Below are 27,831 nucleotides of genomic sequence, written 5' to 3'. Positions count from 1 at the left end.
TTCATTTCTTGTCTTCCAAGTCTCCCATGTTCTACATATTGTCACTTTTGGTCCGTCTCTTCGAAAATCCTTTTAATTGACTGAAAATAACAATTTAAAGTCATAAGTGCCATTATTCTAAACATATTATCAACTTATTAATAAAAATGTACTTAAATATTGCCTAAAAATAGGTATAAATATGGCAATATCAACGATCAAGCCCACGATGTGAAAGTACTGTTCACGACGTGGGAAATGAGAAATTTTCCCTATAAATAGAAATCAAGGGCCAGCCGATTATGGTTGCTCCATCTCTTCTCTCCCACTCCCGATACACTCTCTAAGCCCTATTTTAACCCCCCGAAGCCCCGGTATCATCCCGAGACCCAAAGCGAGTCCCAAAGCCCAAAGATCCCGAGAGGAAAAGAGTTTCCGAGCCGAAGCTCTGTCTGCGAGAAACCCGGTGTGTGAAGATGTCCCAGTTTCACCGAAGAGTTACTACTTGGAGAGCCATAGTGCTTTCCGATAATCGTATTATCAAGTGAGTGTATAGTTACTTTCTTCAAACACATAAATATGAAATATTTGCTATGAAATACGTGCTATGTGTTTATATATTGTTGTTTATTTGAGATGACTGTGGTATGGATGTTTTATATAGTTTTTAAATGAGTTAAATTGTATATGTATTTATATTTACAAATATGTTGGGTAGAACGTGGGTAGATGATATAGTTGGTGAGTGATGAAAGATGGTATGAGTGAACCTTGGCAGCTATTGTCTTAGTGCCTAACAAAGAGCCCTGGCAGCTATTGTCTTAGTGCCTAACAAAGAGCCCTGGCAGCTATTTTCTTAGTGCCTAACAAAGAACCCTGGCAGCTATTGTCTTAGTGCCTAACAAAGAACCTTGGTAGCTATGGATTTAGTACCGTATAGATGAACCTTGGTAGCTATGAATTTAGTACCGTATAGATGAACCTTGGTAGCTATGGATTTAGTACCATATAGATGAACCTTGGTAGCTATGGATTTAGTACCGTATAGATGAACCTTGGTAGATATGGATTTAGTACCGTATAGATAAGCCTTGGTGACTATGGAGTTAGCGCCTATTGTATAAACCTTGGTGACTATGGAGTTAGCACCTATTGTATAAAACTTGGTGACTATGGAGTTAGCGCCTGTTGTATAAACCTTGGTGACTATGGAGTTAGCGCCTATTGTATAAACATTGGTGACTATGGAGTTAGCGCCTGTTAAGTGAACCTTGGTGACTATGGAGTTAGCGTCTGATAGCTATGGATTTAGTGCCTGAGAGATAAATGTTGGTAACTATGGGCTTAGTACCTGATAGATAAACTTTGGTAGAAATGGACTTCGTGCCAATCCCTTAGGTTAATCCTTAGGAATGAATAAATGAAGGATAGTTGATTTTTATAATAAAACCTTAAGAGTAAAGAAGATAATGGGGATGGGTAATTAGGTTGATTGTTTGATAATTTAATATAATAATTATATTATTGTCGGTTGAAAACCCTATATGCTCACCAGGCTCCCAAGCCTGACCCACTCAGTTTTCTTTGTATCACAGGTAGTGGCACAAGAGCATAAGTTGGTTGACATGACGAGAGATTTTGGATGATAGATCAGTAGTTATAAATAACTTTTGTAAGGTCTATTTTATACGGTTTATGCTTTTGGTCTGTATCGGAACATGACATTCTGAGATTTTATTATTTAATGAAAACTACATTCTCTTTGAGAAATGTTTTGATAAAGTTTTATCATATCTCGTTTGGGAACAAATTCCGCAACTGATTTAATCAAAGGATTACTCTAATTTTATAAAAAAAAAGCATAAAAAAATCGGTCTTTTATGGCCGTGAAAAAGGGGATGTCACACTCGCCGAGTCGCCCATGTGCACTCGACGAGTTGGGTCAAAGTTTGACCGTTGACTTCAGTTGACCTTAGGGTTTTGGTTAAGCTGATTCAAGAGAGTTCTGGGAGGGGTAGAATGGTCTTCTACCCATCATTAGAGATGATATTATGAGAGAGTATTGATTAGGAATGTTATTTTGTTGATAGGAGGAGGCTAGATCGGGTATCCGAGCACGGGAGATTATCCGATATCGTACGAGGTTAGTCTTCTCACTATATTGTACTTGGAATGGTACCTATGTGTGACCGGAAGGTATTATATGCTATGATATGTATGTGTTGTATGTTGTTATATGATATGTATGTTATGAATGATAAGGACCGGAAGGTCAAGATGATATGGACCGGAAGGTCAGGAGGTTACGAACCGGAAGGTCGATACGGGTAGGACCGGAAGGTCTACTAGGATTTCGGGACGGAAGTCCCCTGAGACACTTGGACCGGAAGGTCCCACATATCTATGGCCTTGAGTTTCGTATGTGTTGTATGTGGTATTTTGGGAAACTCACTAAGCATTTATGCTTACAAATGTTGTGTTACGTGTTTCAGGTACTAGCGAGGATCGCGGGAACGCGCTGGCATGATCCGTACACACTTGTGGAGTTTTATGTCTTGAGATTCTTGGATATGTTTTTTTTATGATAACATTGGATACATTATGTTTTGATATTATCTTGTGAATAAAAGTATGTTTTAAAAATGAAAAATTATTTTGGAAATTTTCGTTGTTACAATATATATATATATATATATATATATATATATATAAATATATATATATATATATATATATGTATATATATAAGCCAAGTCAGTCGAACCACTAGAACGCCTTGTTTACGAAACCGGTCTATAATGGAAGTTTAAGGAAGCGGCCTGTAAAACGATCGACATTGGGTATTCACTCTTACCCACCGCTCCCTTGATTGGTGGATGGTCGTTAGCTGAACGGGTTAGATAGGATATTTAATTCTCATTAATTAATATATGAAATTAATAAAGTAACTAAATGTTTTTTCATAAATTCTCAATCTTAGTTACTTTAGGAAAAAATGTGAAATTGATGTTATTCCATGAAATTGCACATTGCACTTTATATAAGTCATTAGTGGAGCGTGCGTGGTTAACCGGCACACTAATATGGACTAATAAAGGGTGGCAATGAGTGTCTCATAAATTACTATTGATTGATGGAGTGCGTGTGGTCAACCGGCACATTGACTAGATGATAAATGACATCGAGAGCACCAAACTAATTTGCATGTTTATTCACATCTCGGTTGTGATCCTCGGTATCCCAGTCACAAATGGAAGAGCATAATCGATATTAAACATGTCCATAAATAGTTCAATGAATCTCAAAATATCTAGGAATTTCATTTAAAACCTAATTCGTTTAAAATTTCGTTTTCATGGTGAAATTGGTAAATCGTCATTTGTCACCTTTATTTATTTCACGAATAGATTACGACATGCCTTTTCTGTGTTGTGAAATATCTAGTTGGATCTTAGCCTTAATATTTCATTTGGTTGTTATATTAAGGAATCTTCTTATCTAACTAAAACTTTTCCTTCTTCTTTTTCAGATGTCAACTCCCAATGACGCATCTGGTTCTTCCTCCAACAACTTCTCACTCTTGAACATCTGCTCGAGGGTTACCTTTGATGGCACCAATTATAATGATTGGATGCGAAACATCAAGATGGCTCTACGCAGTGTTGCAAAACTCCGCCTACTTGGCCGAGTACTCGGAATCGGCCCTCCACCGAGACGAGTTATGTGAAATCGGATTAAGTCAAAATCGGTCAAAAATCGGTCAACCTCGATCAAAATCTCTCTAACTCGGGCCTACTCGGTCTTACTCGGGCCTACTCGGTCAACAAAGTCAAACTCGGCCAACTCGGTTAAAAGGTTAAAATTGTCATAAAAAGAGAATAAAATCAAGAATTTCAAGATTAATATGTATAATACACTTAATGATTTATTATTTAACACACACATGTGATTATTACTACATATATATATATATATATATATATATATATATATATATATATATCTTAAATTTTCAGTAATTATTCACGAAGTGATACAATTGTGTGTATTTCAGTTTTTATATATTCACATGTATCTAATTTTGTTATATATTTCAATCAAATAATGATTTTAACTTATGATTTTGACATTATAATTTTTCTAAAAATATTTCTATATGAATTACCGAATTTGAGTACTCCCCGAGTACTCGCTACTCGACAGTCGGCCGAACAAGTACCGAGTAGCGAGTTCTACAACCTTGACTCTATATTTTGAGCACAAAGAGTATGTACTCAAAAAGGAACTTCTCAAGATTGATGAAACAAAAGCTACTCCTGAAGAACAAGTTGAGTATAAGACACACTATAATGATGCTACCAAAGTGGCATGCATCATGATGGCTACTATGACTCCTGAGTTGCAAAGGTTCTATGAGGATTACTGGTCATACGATATGAACAAGGACTTGGTGGAAAAGTACCACCAACGAGCTCTTCAGGAAAAGTATGAAGTAGTAAAGTCCCTCATCACCAGCAAAATGAAAGACGAAGAGTCTATCAGTAGCCACTTGCAACAAATGCAAAGATATGTAGAACGACTGATGAAGCTAAATGTGAACTTTGAAGAGGAATTAGCTATTGATATAGTCTTGAACTCGCTACCTATTTGTTATGATCAGTTCATCATGGCTTATCATTTGAACAACCAAGAGACCACATTAGCTCAACTTTAGAACATGCTGTGAACTATTAAGAGTGGAATGAAGGGAAAAGGTGTTGTCTCCACTCCTATTGCTACTACTCATGTTTTGGCCATAGGAAAAGGAAAGGGAACGAATAGGAAAGGTCCTCCTAAACATAATTGGAAGGGAAAGTCTCAAGCTGGATCTGCAAGCAATGGATCCAAAGGATAGGCCAATTCTGAAGCTCCCCCCGCCTCTGATCCTAAGGAGGTTACTTGCTTTTATTGCCAAGAAAAAATACATTAGAAACTAAGTTGCCCTAAGTACTTGCAATAGATAAAGGATGGCAAAGTCAAGCCAACATCGACAGGAATTTACACTATCTTATCTAAAAACTCATCATATTCTCATTCTTGGGTCTGATACAGGATGTGGTTTTCACATTTTTTCTGATTTGCATGGTCAAAGAAGAAGTGCGATGCGGAGCATGGGAGAATAAACTTGATCATGGGCAATAGAAGATCGTCACCTATTAGCAAGATTGGTGTTTCTAACTTAGTGCTTAGTAATGGGTTCTGATTATATTTGAACAATTGTTGTTATTCGTCAGAAATGACAAGAAACATCATTTCATTTCATGATTTATATAAACAAGGTTTTAGATATTCTTTTGACAATGAGAATGGATCTATTTATGCTTATAAAACTGATGTATTTTATTCTGAAACTTTACCTTGTGATGGTGTGTATGAAACTATGATGGTTGTAGACAATTTAGGTAATAGTGTTCTTCAAATTGATTCGCCTAATGGTTTAGACAAAGCATGATTGCGGCATTGATGTCTTAGACAGGTCAAAAAGAAACGCATTGCCCAACTTCAAAAGGATGGAGTGTTGGAATCATTTGACTTAAGGTCAGATGATACATACGAATCTTGTTTACTTGGAAAGATGACTAAATCACCTTTCATTGGTTCTTGTGAAAGAGGTTAAGGATTGTTGGATCTCATACACATAGATGTGCATGGGCCCTTCAGATCTACCACAAGTAATGCAAATCGATTTTATATGAATTTTAGTGATGATTATAGCAGATATGGATATATCTACTTAATCAAGCATAAGTCAGAAACCTTTGAAAAGTTCAAAGAGTTCAAACAAGAAGTCGAGAATCAATTGGAATATGAAATATGTATGTGAATCTTTGTATCGAATTCCACGAATACCTCAAGGAATATGGAATAGTTTCACAACTAACACCTCCTAAGACACCACAACTTAATGGTGTGGCTGAGAGGAGTAATCGAACCTTGGACATGGTTTGTTCCATGATGAGTCGAGCTTCACTTCCAATCTCTTTCTGGGGGTATGCCTTAGAGACTGTCGCCCATATTCTTAATCTTGTCCCAACAAAGAAGGTTGCCAAAACACCTGACAAGATGTGGACAGTGAAGGTTCCCTCGTTGGCACATATCAAGGTTTAGGGTTGTGAAGCTTTCGGTAGACGAGACACTCATAACAAGCTTGAACCTCATGGTGAGAGATGTATTTTCATCGGCTACCCACAAAAGTCCTTTAGATATTTGTTCTAAAGACCTAGTGAAAACATGGTCTTCGTAGCACGAAGTTGAGTCTTCCGTGAGAGAGAGCTCATATCCAAAGAGGATTGTGGGAGTATAATTTATCTTGAAGAAATTCAAGAGTCAAACGATGAAGGAACTTCTAAACCTGTTATGGCTCAACCTGAGGAATAAAGTCCAGTTGAACCAATTGACGAGTTATTACCTCTTAGACGTTCCAGTAGAGTTAGAATGCCACCTGAGTTTTATGGCCATATTACTACAGATAGTGATACGTTTATCAGTGATAGTACACTGGTAAATTTGGATGAACCTTCTAGCTACAAGGAAGCTATGGCGGGACCTGAGTCTGCTAAATGGAAAGAGGCAATGGACAGTGAGATCAAGTCCATGTATGACAATCAAGTTTGGAATTAGGTTCAAAATGTACTAGGTCGTAAGACAGTTGGGTGTAAATGGATCTTCAAGAAGAATACCGACATGGATGGAAAGGTGAACACTTTCAAGGCTCGACTGGTTGGAAGGGCTTTACTCAAATGTCGCACCCCAAAACCGGAACGGCGGAAACGTTGGGGGTGGAAGACGTTATGTTCAGTATCACAAGACATGCATCATACTAATCAAAGTAATGAACAACCATTTCATTAGAAAGAAAGTGTTTACAAAGTATGTGGTCACATAACATAGACTACAATGTAAATAACAAAGTAAGACATGAAGTTATACTGCTCCATCTTCTAAATCCCAATGCGCGTACCTGTCTACTGGTCTCCTGAGAATACAAGTTATTTTGAAAGCGTAGATCAACATTTAATTTGGTGAGTTCATAAGATTTTAGTGATGTAAGAAGTTGTAAGAAACTTGTAGTAATTTGTAAGTTCTGTTTAGAAAAGTTCGTCTGTTCCTCCAGAAAATCCTATATTTCCTGCTTTGATGTAAGATAAGTAAAAATGACTCTACAATCCTTTCTATGAGTACTAAATGGATACAAGTTATATAAAACCTATAGTAAACAAACAATCGATTGTGTGTATCTGCCCTAAGCCCACAACCAAACAAGGAACATGAAATGAAGCGGAAGGCACACATCTCATTGTTTGTTAGATCATCGTTGTATATAACACTGGTGTATTCACTTGGTACTAATGGAGTTAACTGTAATACTTCCTTTATATTTGATGAAAAGATTCTTTAAGAAAACCCTTATTTCTTTTTGTAAAACTGGTAACCACGGTGGTTCCTTCTGTAATCACTTAGTTTATACTAGCTATATATATAATCTAATACCGAATAGATAGTTAATTGTGTGAATCTACCCTAAGCCCACAACCAAACAAGGAACATGAAATGAAGCGGAAGGCACACATCTCATTGTTTGTTAGATCATCGTTGTATATAACACTGGTGTATTCACTTGGTACTCATGGAGTTAACTGTAATACTTCCTTTATATTTGATGAAAAGATTCTTTAAGAAAACCCTTATTTCTTTTTGTAAAACTGGTAACCACGGTGGTTCCTTCTGTAATCACTTAGTTTATACTAGCTATATATATAATCTAATACCGAATAGATAGTTAATTGTGTGAATCTACCCTAAGCCCATAACCAAACAAGGAATAGGAAATGAGGCAGAAAGCACATATCCAACTACTTCTCGGGTATTAATTATATATAACCCTGATGTATAAACTAAGGTATTATAGAGTTAACCACCTAAGGTCCTTTAAGTTTATAATGGTTTAATAAAATGGATTAAAGCCTTTACTGGTAAGTTTCTAGTTTTGTCTACCAAATGTTCTATCTGAAAAGTATGTTTTGTACTAGAAAGCGGTGTATTGAATTTGTATACTATGACCTGACCCATACTTGGTACCCCTTATGATTACTTGGTGTATACGGAATATATATATATATATATATATATATATATATATATATATATATATATATATATATATATATATATATATATAGCTAAGATCGGATAAATAGTAGGTTGGGTGAATCTGCTCTAAGCCCACAACCAAACAAGGAATAGGAACTGAAGCGAAAGGCACACATCCTACTACCTGTCGAATCCGATTAATATATATCCCTGATGTATACATTAAGGAATCATAAAGTTAGCATTATAGGCCCCCTTTCTACTGAATGTACTGGACTCGTCTGTTCTGATTGTCATTTGTAAAATATAATTTTTCCCTAGTTTATAACTATCTTAACTCAAAATAGTTTGCATTAACTTTCAAGTGGAACTGTCACAATATGAAAGTAATGGGAAAATGTAAGTACACAGTTGTCTTTTGAATTGACATCCTGACGTACTGATTACCTTAAAACATGTGTATTTTATTAAGGTTATAATGTGATGGATAGTACCCATACTATACGCTCTCCCTGCAAGAGATTCTGGCGACCAAACGCGACTTCCGCAAACAAATTGCTAGGCTGTGTAAATTCACATTAATGTTATATGATTATGTATACCCAATTTAACTATCACATTTTGTTTAGAACAATGAGTTAGTGATTCATTGGTATAATTAGATCATGTAGTGTTCTCGTGCTATAGCATCTTAGTATGTTCGTTCTATTATAGTATCTTAGTATGTTCATTCTGTTATCATGTATAGCGTATAGTATGTCTCTCTAATGTATTGTATCTACCTCCCTGTTTCTCTTTATAGTGTGCTCTAGTATCTAGTATGAACTGAACCTCTAAGCTATACCCCTTATAGTTTACTAGTGTTTTACTTGAACTGATATTGAAAAGACTCATTTTACTATTAAGTTATGCTTGTACTTTAAAAACGGAGTTTTGTTAAACTATAAAGCAACATAACTTTAAAAGAGTTTTTGAAATGTTTTGATCACTTATAAAAGACATAAGCAATCTTCTGAAAGATGTTTATAACAAACATTTACACAATTAACATTGTGTTCAACTTGTATTCCCCCCCCCCCCCCCTCTTAAAAGAATTTAAACAGTTAAAAGATTCATTATAGGAGTATGAACTCACCTTATGTGGGTGATTCAACGAATATGCGCATAAGGATGAGAAGTTCCACAAATGAAGTCCCGAGACACAAACGAGTCCTAAATAACATATAATGGCATATGTTGGCATGAATATAGTGTTTAATGTGACTATCATGCAAGAAAACACTCCAAGGGACTAAGGAACAGTTGAAGTGAAGTGATCAATCACATGTGATTGATCAAAGGAGTGTTTACGGCCAATGTAGATGAGTTTACGGCCAATCAAGGAGTTTACGGCCGTAAAATCATGACAATTAAGCAAAGGAGAGTAGTTTAAGGTCCTATCCATCATCCATTTGGGGTTCAAGGTCTAAGGCTTGGATGTGAGAAGGGTTTGCGGCCAAATGTGACCAATCCATGGGTTTACGGCCATATCCAAGAGTTTACTGTCGTAAACTCTTGAAGATCATGAGATTGATAATGTTTCAAGACTGTTAAACATGTACAACTAGATGATAGATGGAATACTCACACTTTTGAGGGCCTTTGATGAGTTTTCGGCCACCAAGAACAAGTGTGTGTTCTTGGTGTTCTTGGTGAAAGATGAAGATCTAGCCAAAAGATGTTTTCATGGATGAATCATGAGAATGAGGCATGATTAGGAAGGATAACAACAACTAGATGGAAGAATCACTTACTTTTCGAAGATCGGAAATGAAAATCTCGATGATACTTGAGAGAGAATGGAAGTGTTCTTGATGTGGAAGTGAAATAATAAAAGAAAAGTTGAAGAGAAGGAGTCTTATGGGGGAGTTTACAGCCCACCTTGAGTTTACGGCCGTAAACTCAAATGTTGTGGTCGTGAACTCTTTTTGGTGATCCTAAGGCTTGAATTGTTGCACAGAGTCTCTAGTAGGTACATTCTATCACTCATTCCTTAAGTGTAGTGGGCTTAAAACCCAATAGAATGACCCTTAACAAGGCTAGAAGGCAATAAATTTTTGGGTTGTCACATCAAACCCCAGGGGTTGACTATGATGAGACCTTCTCTCTAGTAGCTAAGATTAAATCTATTAGGGTAATGTTAGCTATAGCTGCGTTTCATGACTATGAAATTTGGCAGATGGATGTCAAAACCTCTTTCCTTAGTGGGAAGTTGGTTGAGGATGTTTACATAAATCAGCCAGAGGGTTTTGTGGATGCTAAGTACCCCAATAGAGTGTGTAAGCTTGAAAAATCAATCTATGGATTGAAACAAGCTTCTCGTAGATGGAATCTTTAATTTGACGATAAAGTTAAAGAGGTTGGCTTGAGAGTAACCGGGTATAGTGACGCCAATTTTCAGACAGACAAAGACAATTTCCGTTCTCAATCTGGTTGGGTATTTACCCTTAATGGAGGAGAGATAACTTGGAAAAGTTCCAAACAGGAGACTGTGGCTGATTCAACCTGTGCATTAGAGTACATAGCTGCAAGCGGAGCATCAAAGGAGGCTATATGGTTGAAGAACCTCATAGAAGACCTTGGAGTTGTGCCAACCATAAAGGAGCCAATGGAGATTTTCTGTGATAATGAAAGAGCAGTTGCCTTAACAAAGGAACCAAGAGATCATGGTAGATCAAGACGTATCAACAGAAAATACCACTTTACCAGACATAGAGTAAAAGAAGGACACCTCTTCGTGAAGAGGGTATCATAAGAAGAGAATCTTGTGGATGCCCTCACAAAGGTTCTGAGTAGGGTTAAGCGCGTTCAGCATGCAAGGAGCATTGGACGAAAGGATGATATTATTTTATTAGTTAGATAGATATTTAGAAACTTGTAACAAAGTAAATGTAATTGACTTTTGATGATTAAATAATAGTGAATTATTTATGAGTATTGTTTACTATCTTATGTCAATTGTTTATTATTGTGTTTCATTTTGCATGTTTTACTTCCCGAATAATTAGATTATTCAAACATCCATAGTCGATCATACTTTTGGAAGTAATTAATGAATCAAGACTGTCATGAATTGGATTGTAGATTGTCTAAAGAGTTTTAGACATAGCAATGGTTTTGCTACAACATTCATGAGTACTTTTGAAATGGGGATTTAAGTATTGGATTAACCCACGCTCATAGAACTACTTCATGGAATTTATCACGAGTAATTCTGAGACGATAATATCTTATAATCTTGAAAGGAGATATATGAATTGTTGTTTACGAGTTGGTTGTGCATTGATAATACGTAAACGTATTAGTAACTTGATGTTAAAAAATGTATTGTTGTGCGTGATTTGAAAAATAAATAATACAAGCATATAAGACAAAGTTTATCTGTTCCTTTTGCCCTAACGGGAAAAGCAAATTCTTGGGTGCCTCGATGATTTGGTGTTGAGTTATAGTGTTGGGCCCGGCCAGGACTAAATTGATGTGTTCGATTAGTAGTTCTTTGTCATAACAAATCAGAAATCGGGAAACAAAGTATTGGACAATGAGATTGACTCAGTTCCATGTCCTTTTTCCACATGATATATTACAGAACGGAGGATTATATGATCATTTATCTTAGAACTCATATATGACTAGGTCAGAGTTCGTCAGCGGCGTTGAGAGCTACAATTTGCTAATCAAAATTTGAAGTTATACTGGCAACTATATTTATTAGACTTATCTAAGAGGGAGACTGTTGGATTAGGTGTCTAAACTCATAACTATAATTGGTATATATTTGAATTGATAGTAGCACAGTCCTTTTGGGTTGCCTTCATACGAGCAACTAGATAGGATGACCTATTGGGAAAGAGGAAGAATTTATTATTTGATTAATAAATTGAAATGAATGATTTATTAAGTATTAAGGAAATAATATATTAATTAGAACTCATATTATTTAGTTAATATTTAATCAAAAAGTAATTTGAATTAATTTTGGGATTAATTGAATTAATTAAAAATGCAGGGGTTGTCTGGCAATTTATTGATAATTGAGAAAAGAAGCTTTATAACCTCCCTAAAGAGGCTTGGACAAAATCTTCTAGGAAGGCCCTAGAATTTCCGTCCAAGGGCTATTGGATGGAAGGTTTAGGGTATGTTTGGTCCTTAAGCAAAGCAATTAGGGTTTCCTACTTCTAACCCTAACTTTAGCTCTAAGTCACCTCACTATATAAGGAGCCTAACCTTTGGTATTTTTGGCCACATGAAACCCTAGAGAGTAATAGCCGAAAATTAAAGCTTCCTCATCCCCTCTCATATCTCATCTTCTTGCTAAGTGTGTTTGTGATTCATTAGAGGTATTACACTTGTGATACTTGCTCTCGAGCTTCAACATCTTCAAGGTTTCGGATTGTTATTACTACATAACAATCAAAGGTATGTATCATAACCATTATTATGTGATTTTCGATTATTTATCATAGATCTAGGGTTGTATGCTCAATTAGAGAAGACATAGATCTTATTAGGGTTGCATGCACACATAGGATTGTATGTTTTGCTTTAAACCCATCAGTATTTAGATAATTAAATGATATATGTGCTTATGTGCAAAGATGTTATATGTTAGATAAAATGTTATAAAGATAAATTTATATGATTTATATCATATATATGTATTTTTATGAATATAATACATTGGGTACTAAAAAGGTAATGAAAGGTTAAAATGATAATATGTAATAGTACGATGAAAGATGAAAATCATGATAGGATATCACGACTTTAATAGTACTATTGTACTAATTATGTAAGAACTAGTACTATTATATTAACGATGTAGGAACTAATACTAATGTACTAACGATGTAGTCATCTAAATAGAATATAGATGGGACCCACGATAATTAAAATGATGGTCCTTAAGATAGGTCTCTATAGATAAAGAATATATTAGAGATGGGTAATTGGGTTAATTGTTTGATATGAAATAGATAATTAAACAAATTAACTACATCATTGTGGGTTGTAAACCCTATGTACTCACCAGTTTCCCAACCTAGCCCACTCAGTTTCTTTGTATCATAAGTAGCAGTACAGAGATAATGATGTATGGATCTGATGAGAGATTCGAGGAAATATAGGTCATAGATGTTGTAAGGACAGTAATGATTACGTTTATGCTTATGCTTCTTGTATCAGTTACAATATCCCAAGTTTTTAATAATCAATGAAAAACATTTATTCGGAAATACTTTTAATGGGACTGATTCTACAATTATAAATACACTCTATTTTAAAATAATCATAAATAAGAAAAGTCTTTTTCTGGCCATGATTATGGGGATGCAATAAAATCTCGATAAATGGTCGTCAGTTGGTATTTTTTTATAGTAGTCATCACGACCCATTTCAATGTGAAAGCATTTTATATTACATTTCTAAAAATGCTCACTCGCTTGTGCATTTCTGGTCTTCAGGTCCTTTGATATGTTAACCCACGACCGAGCCAACACGGATTCTTCACTCGGAGTCCACAATTGAGCGGATTCCTTTCCTTTTACTTTGAGTTGAGACGATTTGGAGATGGGTTGGAGTTGAGTTTTAGGGATGTCTTCGGGTGGCGATTTCATTTACGTAATGAGCTCGGCTTCTGGCTTGGAGGGTGTTGGGTTTCCAGATCATATTCGGGAAGATATGAGAAGTTGTTGAATAGGTTTGGGTGAGTGTTGGAATATAATAAAATTGTTGCATATTTTGAAATTAAATTTAGGTGTCAATAATCAAGGGCTTCTATTTTTGGTCGGTGAAATGGTATTGATGGATCGAAAGCAAAAACATTTCTAGTAGGTATTCTTGAACTAGTATCACAACATTTCTTTCAACTGGAGCTTGGGGTGATGTTATCAGAAGAATTGTTTGAATCTATTTTGTAAAAAATTGAATAAAGGATATAAGGATAATAAAATTTTGTGTGAAATTAAAGGTTAAAAGGTTAGTATTTATAGAGTGGTAAGAAATATATAAATATATTTATATATATATATATATATATATATATATATATATATATATATATATATATATATATATATATATATATATATATATATTGTGAGACCGTGACGCAATCCTAGTTATTCATTTTGGAGATCAAAAAAATATTTTTAAAATGCAAAATAAATGAAAATTTTCAAAAAAAAAATAATATTATTTTCGTCATTTTTTTATCCAATAAATAAATAAATAAAATTACAGTTTTTTTCAAAATATAAATGAAATATTCTAATAGAATATTATACTGTAATTATTCAAATCGAATTTTTAGAATGTTAGAACATTCTACTAGAATACTAATCTATAAATATTCAAAAAAAAAATCTAACAGAATATTAGAATATTCTAATAAATTTAAAAATTCAAATAGAATATTCGAATATTTTAATATATCTATCAATTTTAGTAGAATATTAGAATATTCTAACATTCTAAAAATTCAATTTGATTATTTACAGTGTAATATTCTATTAGAATATTTCACTCATATTTCAAAAAAATTATGATTTTTTTATTTTTTTTATTATTTTTTTTTTGATAAATTAAATAATGAAAATAATATTTTAAAAAATAGAATTTTTGGATTTTCTTTTTACTTTGCATTTTATAATTTTTTTTATTTTTTTAATCTACAAAATGAATGTTTAGAATCATGTTCTGGTGTTTCACAAAATTAGTTGTCATGTAGGCATATTTAGAATCATCCACGTAAATAAGTTAAACAATAATAATAAGTAATGATTACAAAGTACAAACAATAAACAGGAAAAGAAGTAAATGTAAGTTTTTAGATATATGAAAATATTGTATTATTATGAGAGGAAAGGGTTAAAATTAGTTGCTGATTGGACAAATACACCTACAGGTGGTGTGTATTTAGGTGTGTTTGTGTTATTCAGCAAAGTACAGCAGCATTATCTGGCTACAAATACTCCTTCCCAACCCGATCTCAAGTCTCAACCCACCAATCCATTGCCTACTGCATCATCGTCTCTCTCTCTACTCTAGATTCGAACCACTCTTTCTCTCTCTCTCTCTCTCTCTCTCTCTCTCTCTCTCTCTACAACAATGAGCAGCGATCTGAAATCCAAATTCCTGCAAGTGTATGAGGTTCTGAAATCGGAGCTAATTCATGATCCTTCATTTGAGTTCGACGACGATTCTCGTCAGTGGGTCGAACGGGTACGATTAATTGTTAATTTCATATATTTACAGTTCTTCACCACCTCATCTCTGAATGTCCAATCGTTCGATTTATTTATGCATGTATTATTTTTGTATGCATTAATGCGTTGACTGTGGACGTTCGTTTGTCCTGTCGCTGACTTGGATATCTGTTTTTAAAATATTTTATAAATTTCGAGAAGATTTGCGCGAGATTAGGATTTAATTTTCTGCTAATCACTATTGAAATTCTTTTGCTACATTAATTAGGAGATGATTACACTGAGTGCATAGTTTAAACGTTTCATGTTCTAACTTCTAAATCTATATCTATCTATTCGGCTCAAATATATTAATATATATAAACAAACTTCTGAGTTTTTGATGAAAATTTGATTATTCAAATACAGAAATTAGATATAATTCGTGTATCTCTGTTTTTTTTTTTTTTTTTTTTTGACAAAACCTAATATCTGATCAACTATGGGGCCTAAACATTAGTTTTCTTTCTTTGAAACTATCGTAATGTTTTTTGTTGGCTATATATTATGATATACTATACATGCTCATTATTTAACTTTAAGCCGTGGTATTAAATAGTATATACCTTCATGTGTCCTATTTATTTGGAGGGACATGTTACTATGTAAGCTCTTGTGTTTGTCATTGACTCATTTCTGTAGCTGTGTATTTGAGCTCCACCTTTTAATGTTTGAATTCTATTATGTGATCTTCATAGCAAGAAACTAATAGCCATATCGATCCTACAACTTTAAAAATTGTTTTTCTTACTTTCTGCAGATGCTTGACTACAATGTACCTGGAGGTAAAAACTGTAAAATCAGTTTTTCCATAATTTTTATTCAATAAATTTAACCTTCTGCAAATTGATTGTCTATCTTACAACAAAATACGGTTTATGCAGGAAAGTTAAATAGAGGCCTTTCCGTTGTGGACAGCTACAAGCTTCTAAAAGGAGAAGAACTAACAGAAGATGAAGTTTTTCTTGCATGTGCCCTTGGTTGGTGCATTGAATGGGTAATTACATATAAATAATACCAAAAACTACTTTTGCCTATGCATGAATTTTCTTTTCCAAATAACTATTAAGGGGCTGTATGTTTTTTTTCCAACAAAGTTATATATGGGTAAAGTGATTGAATGGGATGTCTGTTTGGATAAATGAATAAAGTGAAAAGGTCTGAATGAGAATAAATCAACATTTTACCTTTATTTTCTATTTTTTCTACAATTTTCATCAATTGTAACATTAGAGTGGTTGGTAGGAAAAAAAAAAAAAAAAGTGAATATAGGTAAAGGGGTCATGTCTTCATACATTAAGTCATGTTTTTTGGCTTATTCAGATTAAGTTAAAAAGAAAGAGTCATTGTATACTTGTTCAGATTAAGTGCTTAATGCATTAAGCTCATTAAGTGAAAAAGAATGATCAACTTAGACACTTAGTTGTGTTACATGATATCATTCGTTGTATCTTGTGATTGCAGCTTCAAGCATATTTTCTTGTACTTGATGACATCATGGATGAATCGCATACACGCAGAGGTCAACCCTGTTGGTTTAGATTACCCAAAGTTGGTATGATTGCTGTAAATGATGGAGTTGTTCTTCGCAACCATATTTCCAGAATCTTAAAGAAACATTTCAGATCAAAGACTTATTATGTGGATCTACTCGATCTATTCAATGAGGTTTGTTTATGTTACATAGTCATTTTAATTATTAACAACTTTATTTGATTTTTAGTTCATATAATGTTTCTTAATCCCCTGCTTTTAAATTTTTTCAACAGGTGGAATTCCAAACAGCATCTGGACAGATGATTGATTTGATTACTACACTTGTTGGAGAAAAAGATCTGTCAAAATATTCTTTATCTATGTAAGTAACAATCTTATGTCTCTCTTCATAAACTCCACTTGATCTATTTAAGTCACAATTTTCATGTGGTGTTGCAGTCACCGTCGGATTGTTCAGTACAAAACAGCCTATTACTCGTTTTATATTCCTGTGAGTAGACTTTTGTGCTTATTTTGCTTTCTTTATATTTCTATTTTTCCAAAAAAAAAAAAAAAAAAAAAAAAATTGATTTATTGTGTGGTTGAAGGTTGCATGTGCACTCCTTATGTTTGGAGAGAATCTAGATGATCATGTTCAAGTGAAAGATGTCCTCGTTGAAATGGGTACCTATTTTCAAGTGCAGGTAATTAGCTTGAAAGATTAGTGTATATAATTATAACAATTTTTCGTATAGTGGATTCTCCCATTGGGAATTTTTAAGGTCATTTTTCATGTTTACTTTCCAGAGTTGAAATGAATATAATTTGTGATTGTTAAATAAAAATGTTGTAGGATGATTATTTGGACTGTTTTGGTGCTCCTGAGGTGATTGGAAAGGTTGGTCCACCAAAAATATCATTTATTTATGTTTGTCTTAATTAAAGAACCACAACTCATGCTCTCGATTGTAACAAACAGATTGGAACAGACATCGAAGACTTCAAGTGTTCATGGTTGGTTGTGAAAGCATTGGAACTTTCTAACGAGGAGCAGAAGAAACTTCTCAACGTAAGCATCAACCACCACTTCTCTTTTTACATAGTTTTTGGTATAAAAAGTGATTCATTCCAACTCATTAAACCATCTCTAACAAAGAAAAAAAAAATCTTTCGTGCATATATTTTTCTAACCTATATTGATTTTCAATAAAAAAAAACATTTTAATCATTTATATACAATATAAGTTAATAAATAATAATTTAATTTAACATTAGAATTACAGATAAATATAAAAATATGATAGAAGCCGTAGATGGTATGCAACCATAAATGAAAAGAAATATAATAAAGAACGGAGAAACAATAATTCATTCAAACCTTTTTTTAAGCCAAAATAAAAATGGAAAAATATATACTTATGAAACGTTGATGATCTAACATAAAAACTAAAAATCTACTCTAATAAATGAAATTTTTTTTTTGCTACATGTCACACTCTCATTTAATTTGTCAATAGCATTTTATGATTATTTTGAATTAATTTTTTTTCCACATATCATTTTATGAGTTTTTTTATTTTAATAAATTTACATAATACTTTAATATAATAATTACAATAAATATAGTAATAAATGAATATCATTTTCATTAATCCATGTTTTGAAAACCGGACCGGACCGGCCGGTTCGACCGGTTCAACCGGGAACCGGTCCCGGATCCGGTTCATATAGGTCAAAAAACCGGTATTTGGTTGAACCGGTAAAAACCGGTCGAACCGGTAAAAACCGGTCCGGTTGAACCGGTAAAACCGGTCAAAACCGGAAATTTTAAAAAATATTTATTTTTTTCATTTTTTGTATTTTTTATATAATTAAATATAATTATAACATCATCCGGTTTTTCCGGTTTTTGAGACCGGTCCGACCGGTTGGACCACTTGAACCATCGAACCAGTAAGACGACCGGTTCGATCTCCGGTCCGGTTTTCAAAACCTTGTCATTAATAGACTTACCTTCTTATTTCAAATTTCTAATTTAAGCTCGTTAATTTATTTTGTTTATTTATTTAAATTTAAAAGATAAAAAAACCAATTTTAAAAATTCAGTATTTTTTTTATTTTCTTACAAATCCAAAATTCTTAAATTTTTAGACATTTATATTTAAGTTTTTTTAATTAACCCATGTAATACATGGGTCTTACACCTAGTACATAATATTTAAGAATGAGCTAAATTAAAAGAATGAAGTTTAGCACGAAATATGAGACAAATAAATAATCAAACAATAAATTTTTGTTTTTACTATTCAAAGAAGAGTTGGTTCCTCAGATTTAACAACAAAGTTTTTGTAAAAAGTTGCATTTTCTTTATTATTTATTATTCAGGAGAACTACGGGAGGAAGGATCCGGGCAGCGTGGCAAAAGTAAAGGAACTATACAATTCTCTCAACCTTCAGGTTTCAGTTTTTATCCAACATTCGCTATTTCATTCTTTACTTTTCCTATATCATATACGTATATAGTACTAAAATATATACAATTCTCAGGGCGTGTTTGAAGAATACGAGAATAAGACTTACGAAAAGTTGGTGAAATCAATCGAAACTCACCCAAGCAAACCCGTACAAGCCGTGTTGAAATCTTTCTTGGCAAAAATATACAAGAGGCAAAAATAGGAATAACCGATTCCATTCCAATGTAATGTTAATGTTGTTTGTACTTTCTACTTTCTAGTACCTTTCGCTTTGTATACTTTCATTCTGATTTCTGCACAATAAATTGGTAATCCAAAATTGGAGTTGTTTTACTTTACGATACTGAAATCAACTAATGAGAATAATTACGCAATTACACTTTACAAAGTAATTAATATAGATTAAAAAAAGGAATCGAGAGCGTTGCTGAGGAGACTAGTTTGGTCGTCGAGGTTCGAGAGATTGATTAAATGAAGCGCCATGATTGCCGAGGGAACTGGTTCTATTCTGAAAGGAATATCTTGGGAGACCAAACATGGCTTGCTTAAAGTAAACATCAACCAATACAATGATCACCAAAATCTCCTATAAAAATCAGTAAGGACAATGAAAATTAAAGCCAACTTTGATATAAACAGGCCCTGGCATTAAATCATCAATCTTTTAAGCTTAAATTTTCATGATCTTTGATGAATCTAAATTTGAATTTCCAAACAAGATTGGGGCGGGAGCTAAAACCGTCGGAATATATTCGAATAAATCACTAACTCGGTCTCAAAGATTAGCTCCAGTTCAAATGACTCGCACAAGTTGAGAGCATAACAATAAGAAACTAACTAATCGTCTTCGCAATCTCATCAACTAAAATTGTACGCTACGTCGTTTAACTATATAGATAATCAACTACAGAAATTGAAATAATCAAACAGGTAGAAGGAACATACGACACGATTACCAGAGGGTTCCGCCATAAGATCGAGTTTTACTCTTCTATTAACTGCAGTCTTCGCCGCCAGTCTACGCTCCTTTCTCTTTCCCATGAAGAATTAAAAAGTTCCACTGACAAACTTTCTGAATTTGATGAAATCTCGTTGTCCAATTTTAACCTAGGGCTAGTTTGTTCGCACAGGAGATCGTATACTTTATCAAGTGCATAAGACGATACTCTCTGTTCTTTGCGTTGGCTTATATTTATAGTCCACATACACTATAAAGATTTCTCTTTTGGGCTTTTATTTGAGTAAGTATCTATGGGCTATCGAAGCCCTAAGGCCCAAAGAGGGAGTGTGTATCCAACATTAAGATCGAAGCATATCCTTTTGTTATTTTATGTTATTAAAAGCCTACCACCAAACAATCTAATCACCAATATGTCTGACATGAAATCATATTTTAAACCTAATATTTTATCCGCTAAAAAGATATGCAAACTAAGAAGAAATCAAAACGAGCAATGTGTAAAGGAATAAACTTTATTTGAACTCGGCCATAATTTCAACCAAAATTCTAGCTACATCTATGGAACTGTGATATGAAAACATGGTTCTTGTGATGTATACGGAAAGAAGAGAGCCAATTCCAGTAGAGTGTGAATCGATTTTACTAAAAATGAGTCGATTTCATAAAAGACTTAACCAATTTCAGTAACAATCACAATATGATCTAAATTTAACACCGAGAAAATGGAACAAACTAACATGAGGCAACGGGGCAGCAGTCGTCAACAGCTGACTACTAGTCATCGACAACTGAATAGTAGTCGTCGGCGGTGGTCGTTTGTCAGGAGTGACGTGGAAGTGGAGCAACAAGAGAGGAAGCTTGCTTTGGTGAAGAAGAACGACACAAGAAGAAATAACGATGAGAGATTTTTTTAAGCGTGTTTTTTTAAACTTCTACAAATGACGCACAGACATAAGGTATATGGAAAAATGCATGATTTCGAAAAGAAACCAAAGAAGAGTTATGCAATTGAGAACTCTTATACGAATCAGCTGGATTTTTCGATCAATGAAATGATGTTTATCAATGCTCAGCATCAGATTGTTGACAAGTTTGAAAACAAAGAGGAATTCAAGCATCTGAAGCTTAGATTTCTTGTTGTACTTGGAAAGGAACTAGAAGAATTCTGGTCTCTTGTGAAGATTGTCCGAGTACTTAACATATCTAAAGATGTTTTCTTTGAGGATGTTCTACAAAATTTTTGTTATCATGTGGTCAGAGTTGACAACACCACGTTTGACTTTTCAGTAGCTAATTTCCCTCTTATGAATCTGAATGATCTAATTCAACTGGCAAGAATTCTCAAAGGCATTGATGCTATGAAGCTTCAAGGTACAAGTAAAGATGAATATCCGCTGGGTCTTGCACACATCAAACTCTTCATAGACAACTACTATGACTGCTTAGCCTTAACTGATGTTGAATTGGCTTTAGCAATGGGAAAGGAAATAACAGTGCATCAGTCATTGTTAAAAAGCCAAGCTAATTTGAAGAAGTGTGTTGATGGGGAAATATGTTTGAAGCCTCTAGGAATTGTTTTCGTTGGAAAAAGTAAAAAGGGAAAGAATACAAAGTTTTTATTCCAAGCTTGCGACGTTGAAAGATATACAACTACTGATTATACGAATTTACTTGTTCGTATGAATAGTTGTAAGAAAAACAATGATGGAGATAAAGTTAGGCTGAAGAATGTGATGAATTGGTACTTTGAGATTCGGAGACCGATGCACCAAGCTATTCAGATGCTGATGACCTGATTTTGACACTTCTCACAAAGGTGGAGAATGTTGATGTCGAAATTAGTTGTGAGGTGTCGAAGGTCAATGAATAGTTTCGATAGTTTTGTAATGTTTATTCAGGGGCACTTTTAGTTTCGAAATTGTAATGTCTAGTCTCTTGCATTTTTTGTATGCTCTCATGTTTCCTATAAATAGGGAGGAGTGCTAGAGTTAGATAAGAACTTTTGAGGGTTTCCATTGTATTCTTGTCTAAAAACACTTTGTACTTTCGAGAGCATAATATGAGCCAAACAGATTATATTTAGATTTTGTGTCTAAATTTGTTCTGACTCTGATTTCATTCATACACTCGATTCAATCATAGCTACACTTGTACAAATTGGTCATTCAACTTTGAACTTATTTATTTTAAGTTTATTGCTTGTACAATAATATCGTATACTTAATATTGTTACCTGTTTTATTAATAAAATTGTTGTTTCAATAACACTATAATTAATTATACGCGAATAATTTCATTTTCGTTATCAATATCTAATAATATAATTTATAAAGTTATTGTAACAAAAAATAGGTGTCAAGTTTGTAAAAAGCTAATAAATATAAGGGTTGCTATCAAACCATTTTTATCTATTTGGTGTAAAGTAATTATAAAGAAAAAGGTATTGAAACAGCAAGGCGTTGACGCCTACAAAATTCCAAATAATTTGCTACATGAGATGCATAATTAGATATGGTGTATGATTAAGTAAAAAGTAAAAACAATAATAAAAAAAACCTATAATAGTAAATAGTAAATACCTTTCTACAGCTTCATTGCCTTGTGAAGCTGCAAGTTTTGCAAGTTGATAAATTGCAGTGAAGTTTCTTTGAGTCATTGCCTCTTTCTCAAAAATAGCATCAGATAGAACAACAGCTGATGCTCCCTCACCAATATATTCACCAACTAAATCTATATAATAAAAAAAATATAATGTTATGTCATGTCATGTCATGTATAACAAACACAATATATATAATTATAACCCACCAGTTGTTATTCCTTGAGATGCAATTAAAGGAATATGAGGAAAAGGCTTCTTCAAAGTTGCTATGTATCCAAAACCACCAAGTACAGAAACAGGGTATACCTTTAAAGATACACAATCATTATAAAATTTGCTTTTATTTTTTTTACTAATTTCAAATGAGCAGATAACATAAAAATGTAATAGAGAGAAACATGAATGTAAAAGCACCTAACCTTCACCATTTTGGCACCAGCATTATATGATGAAAGTATCTGTAAAATAATTTTACAGATAATAATATATAACTCTACAAATGCCTTAGTTTTTATTAACAAGAAGCCAAAAAAAATTGATTGTATACTTACTTCTGTTGGGGTCATTACACCAGGTATATATAGCAAATCATCATTATCTTCATCCAGAATACCCTGCAAACAATTTACATTATTAACAGAAGATTTAAAAATCATAAACAATGTTATATTGCTGTAATAATTTCTGACATGCCTTCACAATTGCAGGACTCATGATGAATTTTGCACCAGCTTTTTTTGCATTTTCAGCATCCTCAATATTTAAAACAGTGCCAATCTGGAACATGTTAAAGCATTAAGAATTTAAGATATGTTAAGAATTCATCCTTGACAAAATAGTTCACTAAAAATGATCATACAATTGATGAATATGAAACACTTACCCCTAGAGTTATGGTTGGAAAATCTTGCACCAGTTGATGTAAAACCTATCAAATAAAAAATATGTGGAAAACTATAAGCTTTCAAGATCATCAACCAAAAATGTATGAAATGCATGTAAATCATACAAATGGCTTTATGTTAAACAACCTCAAAAACACCTGGGGTAGAAACCACAATCTCCAGCTGCAAATCAACAAACATTGCTTCTATGTCAAAACATCATAATTACATCCAATAAGGCCTTGTTTACTTGTAAATTAAACTAACAATTGTAATTTGTCATTCCATACTTATTCTAGCTTAATCATGTGAGTTAAAGGCATTGAAGAGTGAAAAGTACAAATGTTACATTAATTCAGTTTTCTTTACTTTCATTTTGGCTACTTCATCTTATGTGCAAGTTATCACAATTGACAGGGGCGATACTCAAGAACACTGTGAGCTACAAGGTGAAATCACCCCAACAAGTTCAATTGGATGTTAATTACAAAATTTGTTTTCATATGCTTTTTGTTTCAGAAATAATAACCTAATAATTCAAGTAAATTATTAATAAAAATATGAAATGTTTCATAAGGGAGCTTTAAATATGGAACAATGAATTGAGAATTTAGTTTGTATATGAATCTTATTTTCAAGTACGAATGTTATCAGTTCGTTTGGGAGCCGAGCTCAGGTGGAACTTTGCAAGAAGAAAACATACACCAATTTCAAATTTTCAGCCATTAATTCTACTAACAATACGACAGCAGCATACTTACAACCGATATTCCACCCATAATTGCAGCCTTTGCAGCTTCAAATGCCACATCCGCGCTAAACACCATCAACACACGCATGAATTGATAGAATTACATGATAATTGGAATTATTCATATAACGAGGAAACAACAATCACCTGAAATCGAAAATTCATTTCACGGGAATTGAGTAGAGAGTGTTGGATGATGAGGATGATACCTTTTGGCGCGAAGACAAGCAATGACACCATAATTTACTATGTTGCTTAAGGTTGTTGCACTGGTGGAGGTGGATGGTCGAGTATGGAAACAATGGATCGGAAGGACTCGAGTGGTGGGCGTAGGCGGTAGTAGAAAGGTTAAAGAAGAAAGCGAGGAGAATTGGGCAAGTGACATAGTAGTATCTTGGTTCCCTAATAACAGCAATGGTGTAACTGTAACTACTTATGAACGATTGAAGGTGAATTAATAGGTGTTTGGGATTGCATGATTTGAACCCATATCATCTTTACACTTATGGAGTTCCCAAATCAAATTGGAACTTATTTTTTATAAGGAATGGTCCCATATCGGAGTTGGAAGAAAAGTGGTAAGTTAGGGAGTAGTTATAAAACGAGATTAAATGGAAGATTAAAGCCATGATCCTTTAAAGCAAGTTTTAATGGGAGGTGATGAGTGGTCATTACTCGCATTTAAGTATGCGAGATGGGGTGTCTGCCTAAAGCTTTACGACAATTAGGCACCTCAAATCTTATAACCATGTGATCCCTATATTATTATTTTGAGTTTATATATATAATTTTTAGCCAAAGATAAATAGTAGAAGTTGGCTCATGGATTTCTTTGCTCATAAGTTGGGCGGGTTTTGTTTATAAAATTACAAAAATGTTTTTTAAAGCTTTTGTTTATAAAACGACAATATTTTTTTTGAAAATGGTTTTTGAAGACTTATAGAAAAAAAAATTCAAAAAGGTTTTGTTCATTCATAACTCCTCTATATGGATGTTTAGCAGGATAGTCCAAAAAAATAGAATCGAAAAAAAATACATCATCTACATTAATAGTCCATAAAGTTAGTCGAATTAAATAAAAACATAATAGTATTAAAGATTAGTATTAAGCTAAAAAATATAAAATTCTTAAAAACTAAAACTGTAAAAAGAAGTTGTCCAATTTAAAAAAATAATAATAAAAAACAAAAAATATATATATAAATTTTTATTGAAAAATTTTGTAAACAATGTTTAATGGATACAGAACATATGTCATGTTATTTTTTAGAAAAGTGTAATCAAACCTATAAATATAATATTATAGAAAACTGTAAATATTTAAATATAAAACAATTAGGTTGTAGAAAAATTTGGTAAAAAGTTTGTTATAAAAAAACAGGTAAAATGATATATAAGAAAATTCAACCAAATTTATAAAAGAAAGAAAGTATAAACCAAATTTGTATAAAAAAAATTGAGAGGAATCGTAAATAAGGATAACTTTTAAGGACCAAAAATGTAATATTATTTAGTATTGAAAACCATAGGTTTTCTTTTTATATATATATATATATATATATATATATATATATATATATATATATATATATATATATATATATATATATATATATATATATATATATATATATATATATATATATATATATATATATATTTGAATTTATCAAATGAAATATGCACTACAACATATTTAATTATTTACGGTGATATCATAAAATCCAATAATTTTGATTATTTATGACAAATCTTCACATATATATGCATTGATGCTCATCATAAATTATTCTTATAATTATTTATGATATTCATCATAACATTATTTATGATGTTCATCATAGTAATCAATCAATTGATTGATTATTTATGCCAATATTTGCATGAATAGGGTTTTAGATGAAATAAGAGCGTTGATGAGAAATAAGTCTTATAATTACCTGTCTTTAATTGGTATCGAAGTTTTGCTAATAAGAGAGAGGGCAGTGTAGACATGAAGGAATTGAAGAAAAAAAAAGAGGAATGGAAAAAAGAAAGAGAGCAGATAGTGAGATTGAGATTGAGGTGATGATCGAAAACCAATCGTATTTACTAAATTTGGGATGCTCTTTTTGTGACCATTAATTTGTTATCCATCTCCCCACCACCTAAATATATTCATTATCTACATTTTAGTCCACCCATTTTCTATGGGAGCTGATATATCCACGTACACTTTTTTAATATTTCCACAGATTTCTTATGTAAATTGACAATTATGCCCCTGTTTTATAAAAAAAATGGACCCTACTTAGTTTATCTCCGTTTCGTCTCCATCTCCTTCTCTTTCCTGTCATACCACCAAAAATTAAAAAACCCAGGAAAACTCAATGGCCCAATAAATAACTAAGGTTTACTTATATAGGTTCACTTTATCTCCCTCCATCTCTTCTCTTACGAAGGTACCATCAAGATACACAGCAACCGGAAAAACTCTAAACACGAACCAGATATTTGCCGGAGAAAAATCACGTTCGCCAGAGAAGGCCGTCTACAAAGCACTTTCTAGATGCAAAAAACACCATTACATAACACATATTAGAATCAGTTGCAGGTGGGCATAATCAAGCAAAAATGCACCGTTACATCGCACAAACTGATTTTCTTTCCGATTTTTTTTTGGCTTCTTTGACTTTCTTGCCGGAATGTGAGGTCCGTGTGTTTATTGAAATTGAAGTGGGTTTCACAGGTTTTGTTAATAACATGAGAGTTTAAACTCTAAACCAGGTGGCAAATGAAACATACACAGTGAATCACTGGCTGAACATTGCACCGTGTTTAATCAGAACATGTTGTTGATTAGTGAAGAAGGGATTAGTGAATCACTTACCTTTTACTTGGCTGAACATCGTGATTTCTTGTTCAAAACACGTTGCAGACTGCATCAGGAGGAGAAGGTTTAGGGAGACAATATCGTACAGAGACAAATGGTGGTCAGGTTTCAGTCTGGGAAGAACCATCGGAGAATAGAGGGAAACGTATGAGGGTTTGGTTTTATGGTGAGAAAAAGAGATTTGATTTTCTGATCTCTACTAAACGAAACGAAGGGTATAATAGACAATTACCTTTAAAAATATGTGGATGCATAAAAAACAACCGTTTCCCATTTTCTATATACTGTACAACAAATGAAATATATCATGGTGATAACTTATTAGCCGTTTTCTTTCTTTTATATATATATATATATATATATATATATATATATATATATATATATATATATATATATATATATATATATATATGCAATAA

General features: G+C 33.1%; 2 protein-coding genes, 1 long non-coding RNA gene and 1 other non-coding gene across 11 annotated transcripts; 3 read left to right on the top strand and 1 right to left on the bottom strand.

Annotated features, from left to right (window-relative positions):
• Positions 1 to 16: 16 nt before the first annotated feature.
• On the bottom strand, positions 17 to 27,646 carry LOC111876071 (uncharacterized). Of its 8 annotated transcripts, none has more exons than XR_006184759.2 (14): positions 27,407 to 27,646; positions 26,934 to 27,081; positions 26,478 to 26,866; positions 24,747 to 24,939; positions 24,548 to 24,602; positions 23,934 to 23,969; positions 23,786 to 23,830; positions 23,596 to 23,679; positions 23,454 to 23,516; positions 23,322 to 23,360; positions 23,109 to 23,208; positions 22,880 to 23,030; positions 20,296 to 22,263; positions 19,645 to 19,925 (listed from the first exon to the last, which is right to left on the bottom strand). XR_006184759.2 is itself a non-coding variant. In XM_052765441.1 (12 exons), the coding sequence occupies exons 2-12, from the start codon at positions 26,530 to 26,532 to the stop codon at positions 32 to 34; spliced, it is 870 nt and encodes a 289-aa protein (XP_052621401.1). In that variant the 5' UTR covers positions 26,533 to 27,081; positions 27,407 to 27,645; the 3' UTR covers positions 17 to 31. The 8 variants fall into 8 exon arrangements, 4 of the variants coding, with proteins under 4 accessions (XP_052621401.1, XP_042752243.1, XP_023728370.1 ...); XR_008225147.1 differs by having other exon boundaries at positions 26,948 to 27,081; XR_008225146.1 differs by having other exon boundaries at positions 20,285 to 22,263; positions 26,478 to 27,081.
• Positions 15,089 to 19,677, top strand: LOC111876070 (farnesyl diphosphate synthase 2). The gene is made up of 11 exons (XM_023872600.3): positions 15,089 to 15,366; positions 16,150 to 16,174; positions 16,274 to 16,386; positions 16,854 to 17,057; positions 17,159 to 17,247; positions 17,325 to 17,376; positions 17,474 to 17,569; positions 17,719 to 17,763; positions 17,845 to 17,934; positions 19,251 to 19,322; positions 19,413 to 19,677. Exons 1-11 carry the CDS (start codon positions 15,253 to 15,255, stop codon positions 19,539 to 19,541), a joined length of 1,029 nt encoding a protein of 342 aa, XP_023728368.1. The 5' UTR covers positions 15,089 to 15,252; the 3' UTR covers positions 19,542 to 19,677.
• On the top strand, positions 25,190 to 25,295 carry LOC111876079 (small nucleolar RNA Z279/snoR105/snoR108). Its single transcript, XR_002844899.1, has one exon. It is a non-coding gene; the product is annotated as a small nucleolar RNA Z279/snoR105/snoR108 (small nucleolar RNA).
• Positions 27,081 to 27,547, top strand: LOC128127094 (uncharacterized). Its single transcript, XR_008225148.1, has 2 exons — positions 27,081 to 27,228; positions 27,304 to 27,547. It is a non-coding gene; the product is annotated as an uncharacterized LOC128127094 (long non-coding RNA).
• Positions 27,647 to 27,831: the final 185 nt, after the last annotated feature.

The sequence above is a fragment of the Lactuca sativa genome, chromosome 7, assembly GCF_002870075.4.
Source record: "Lactuca sativa cultivar Salinas chromosome 7, Lsat_Salinas_v11, whole genome shotgun sequence".
Taxonomy (NCBI): domain Eukaryota; kingdom Viridiplantae; phylum Streptophyta; class Magnoliopsida; order Asterales; family Asteraceae; genus Lactuca; species Lactuca sativa.
The sequence above is the reverse complement of the archived record's forward strand: the minus strand, read 5'-3'. Positions and strand labels throughout refer to the sequence as shown.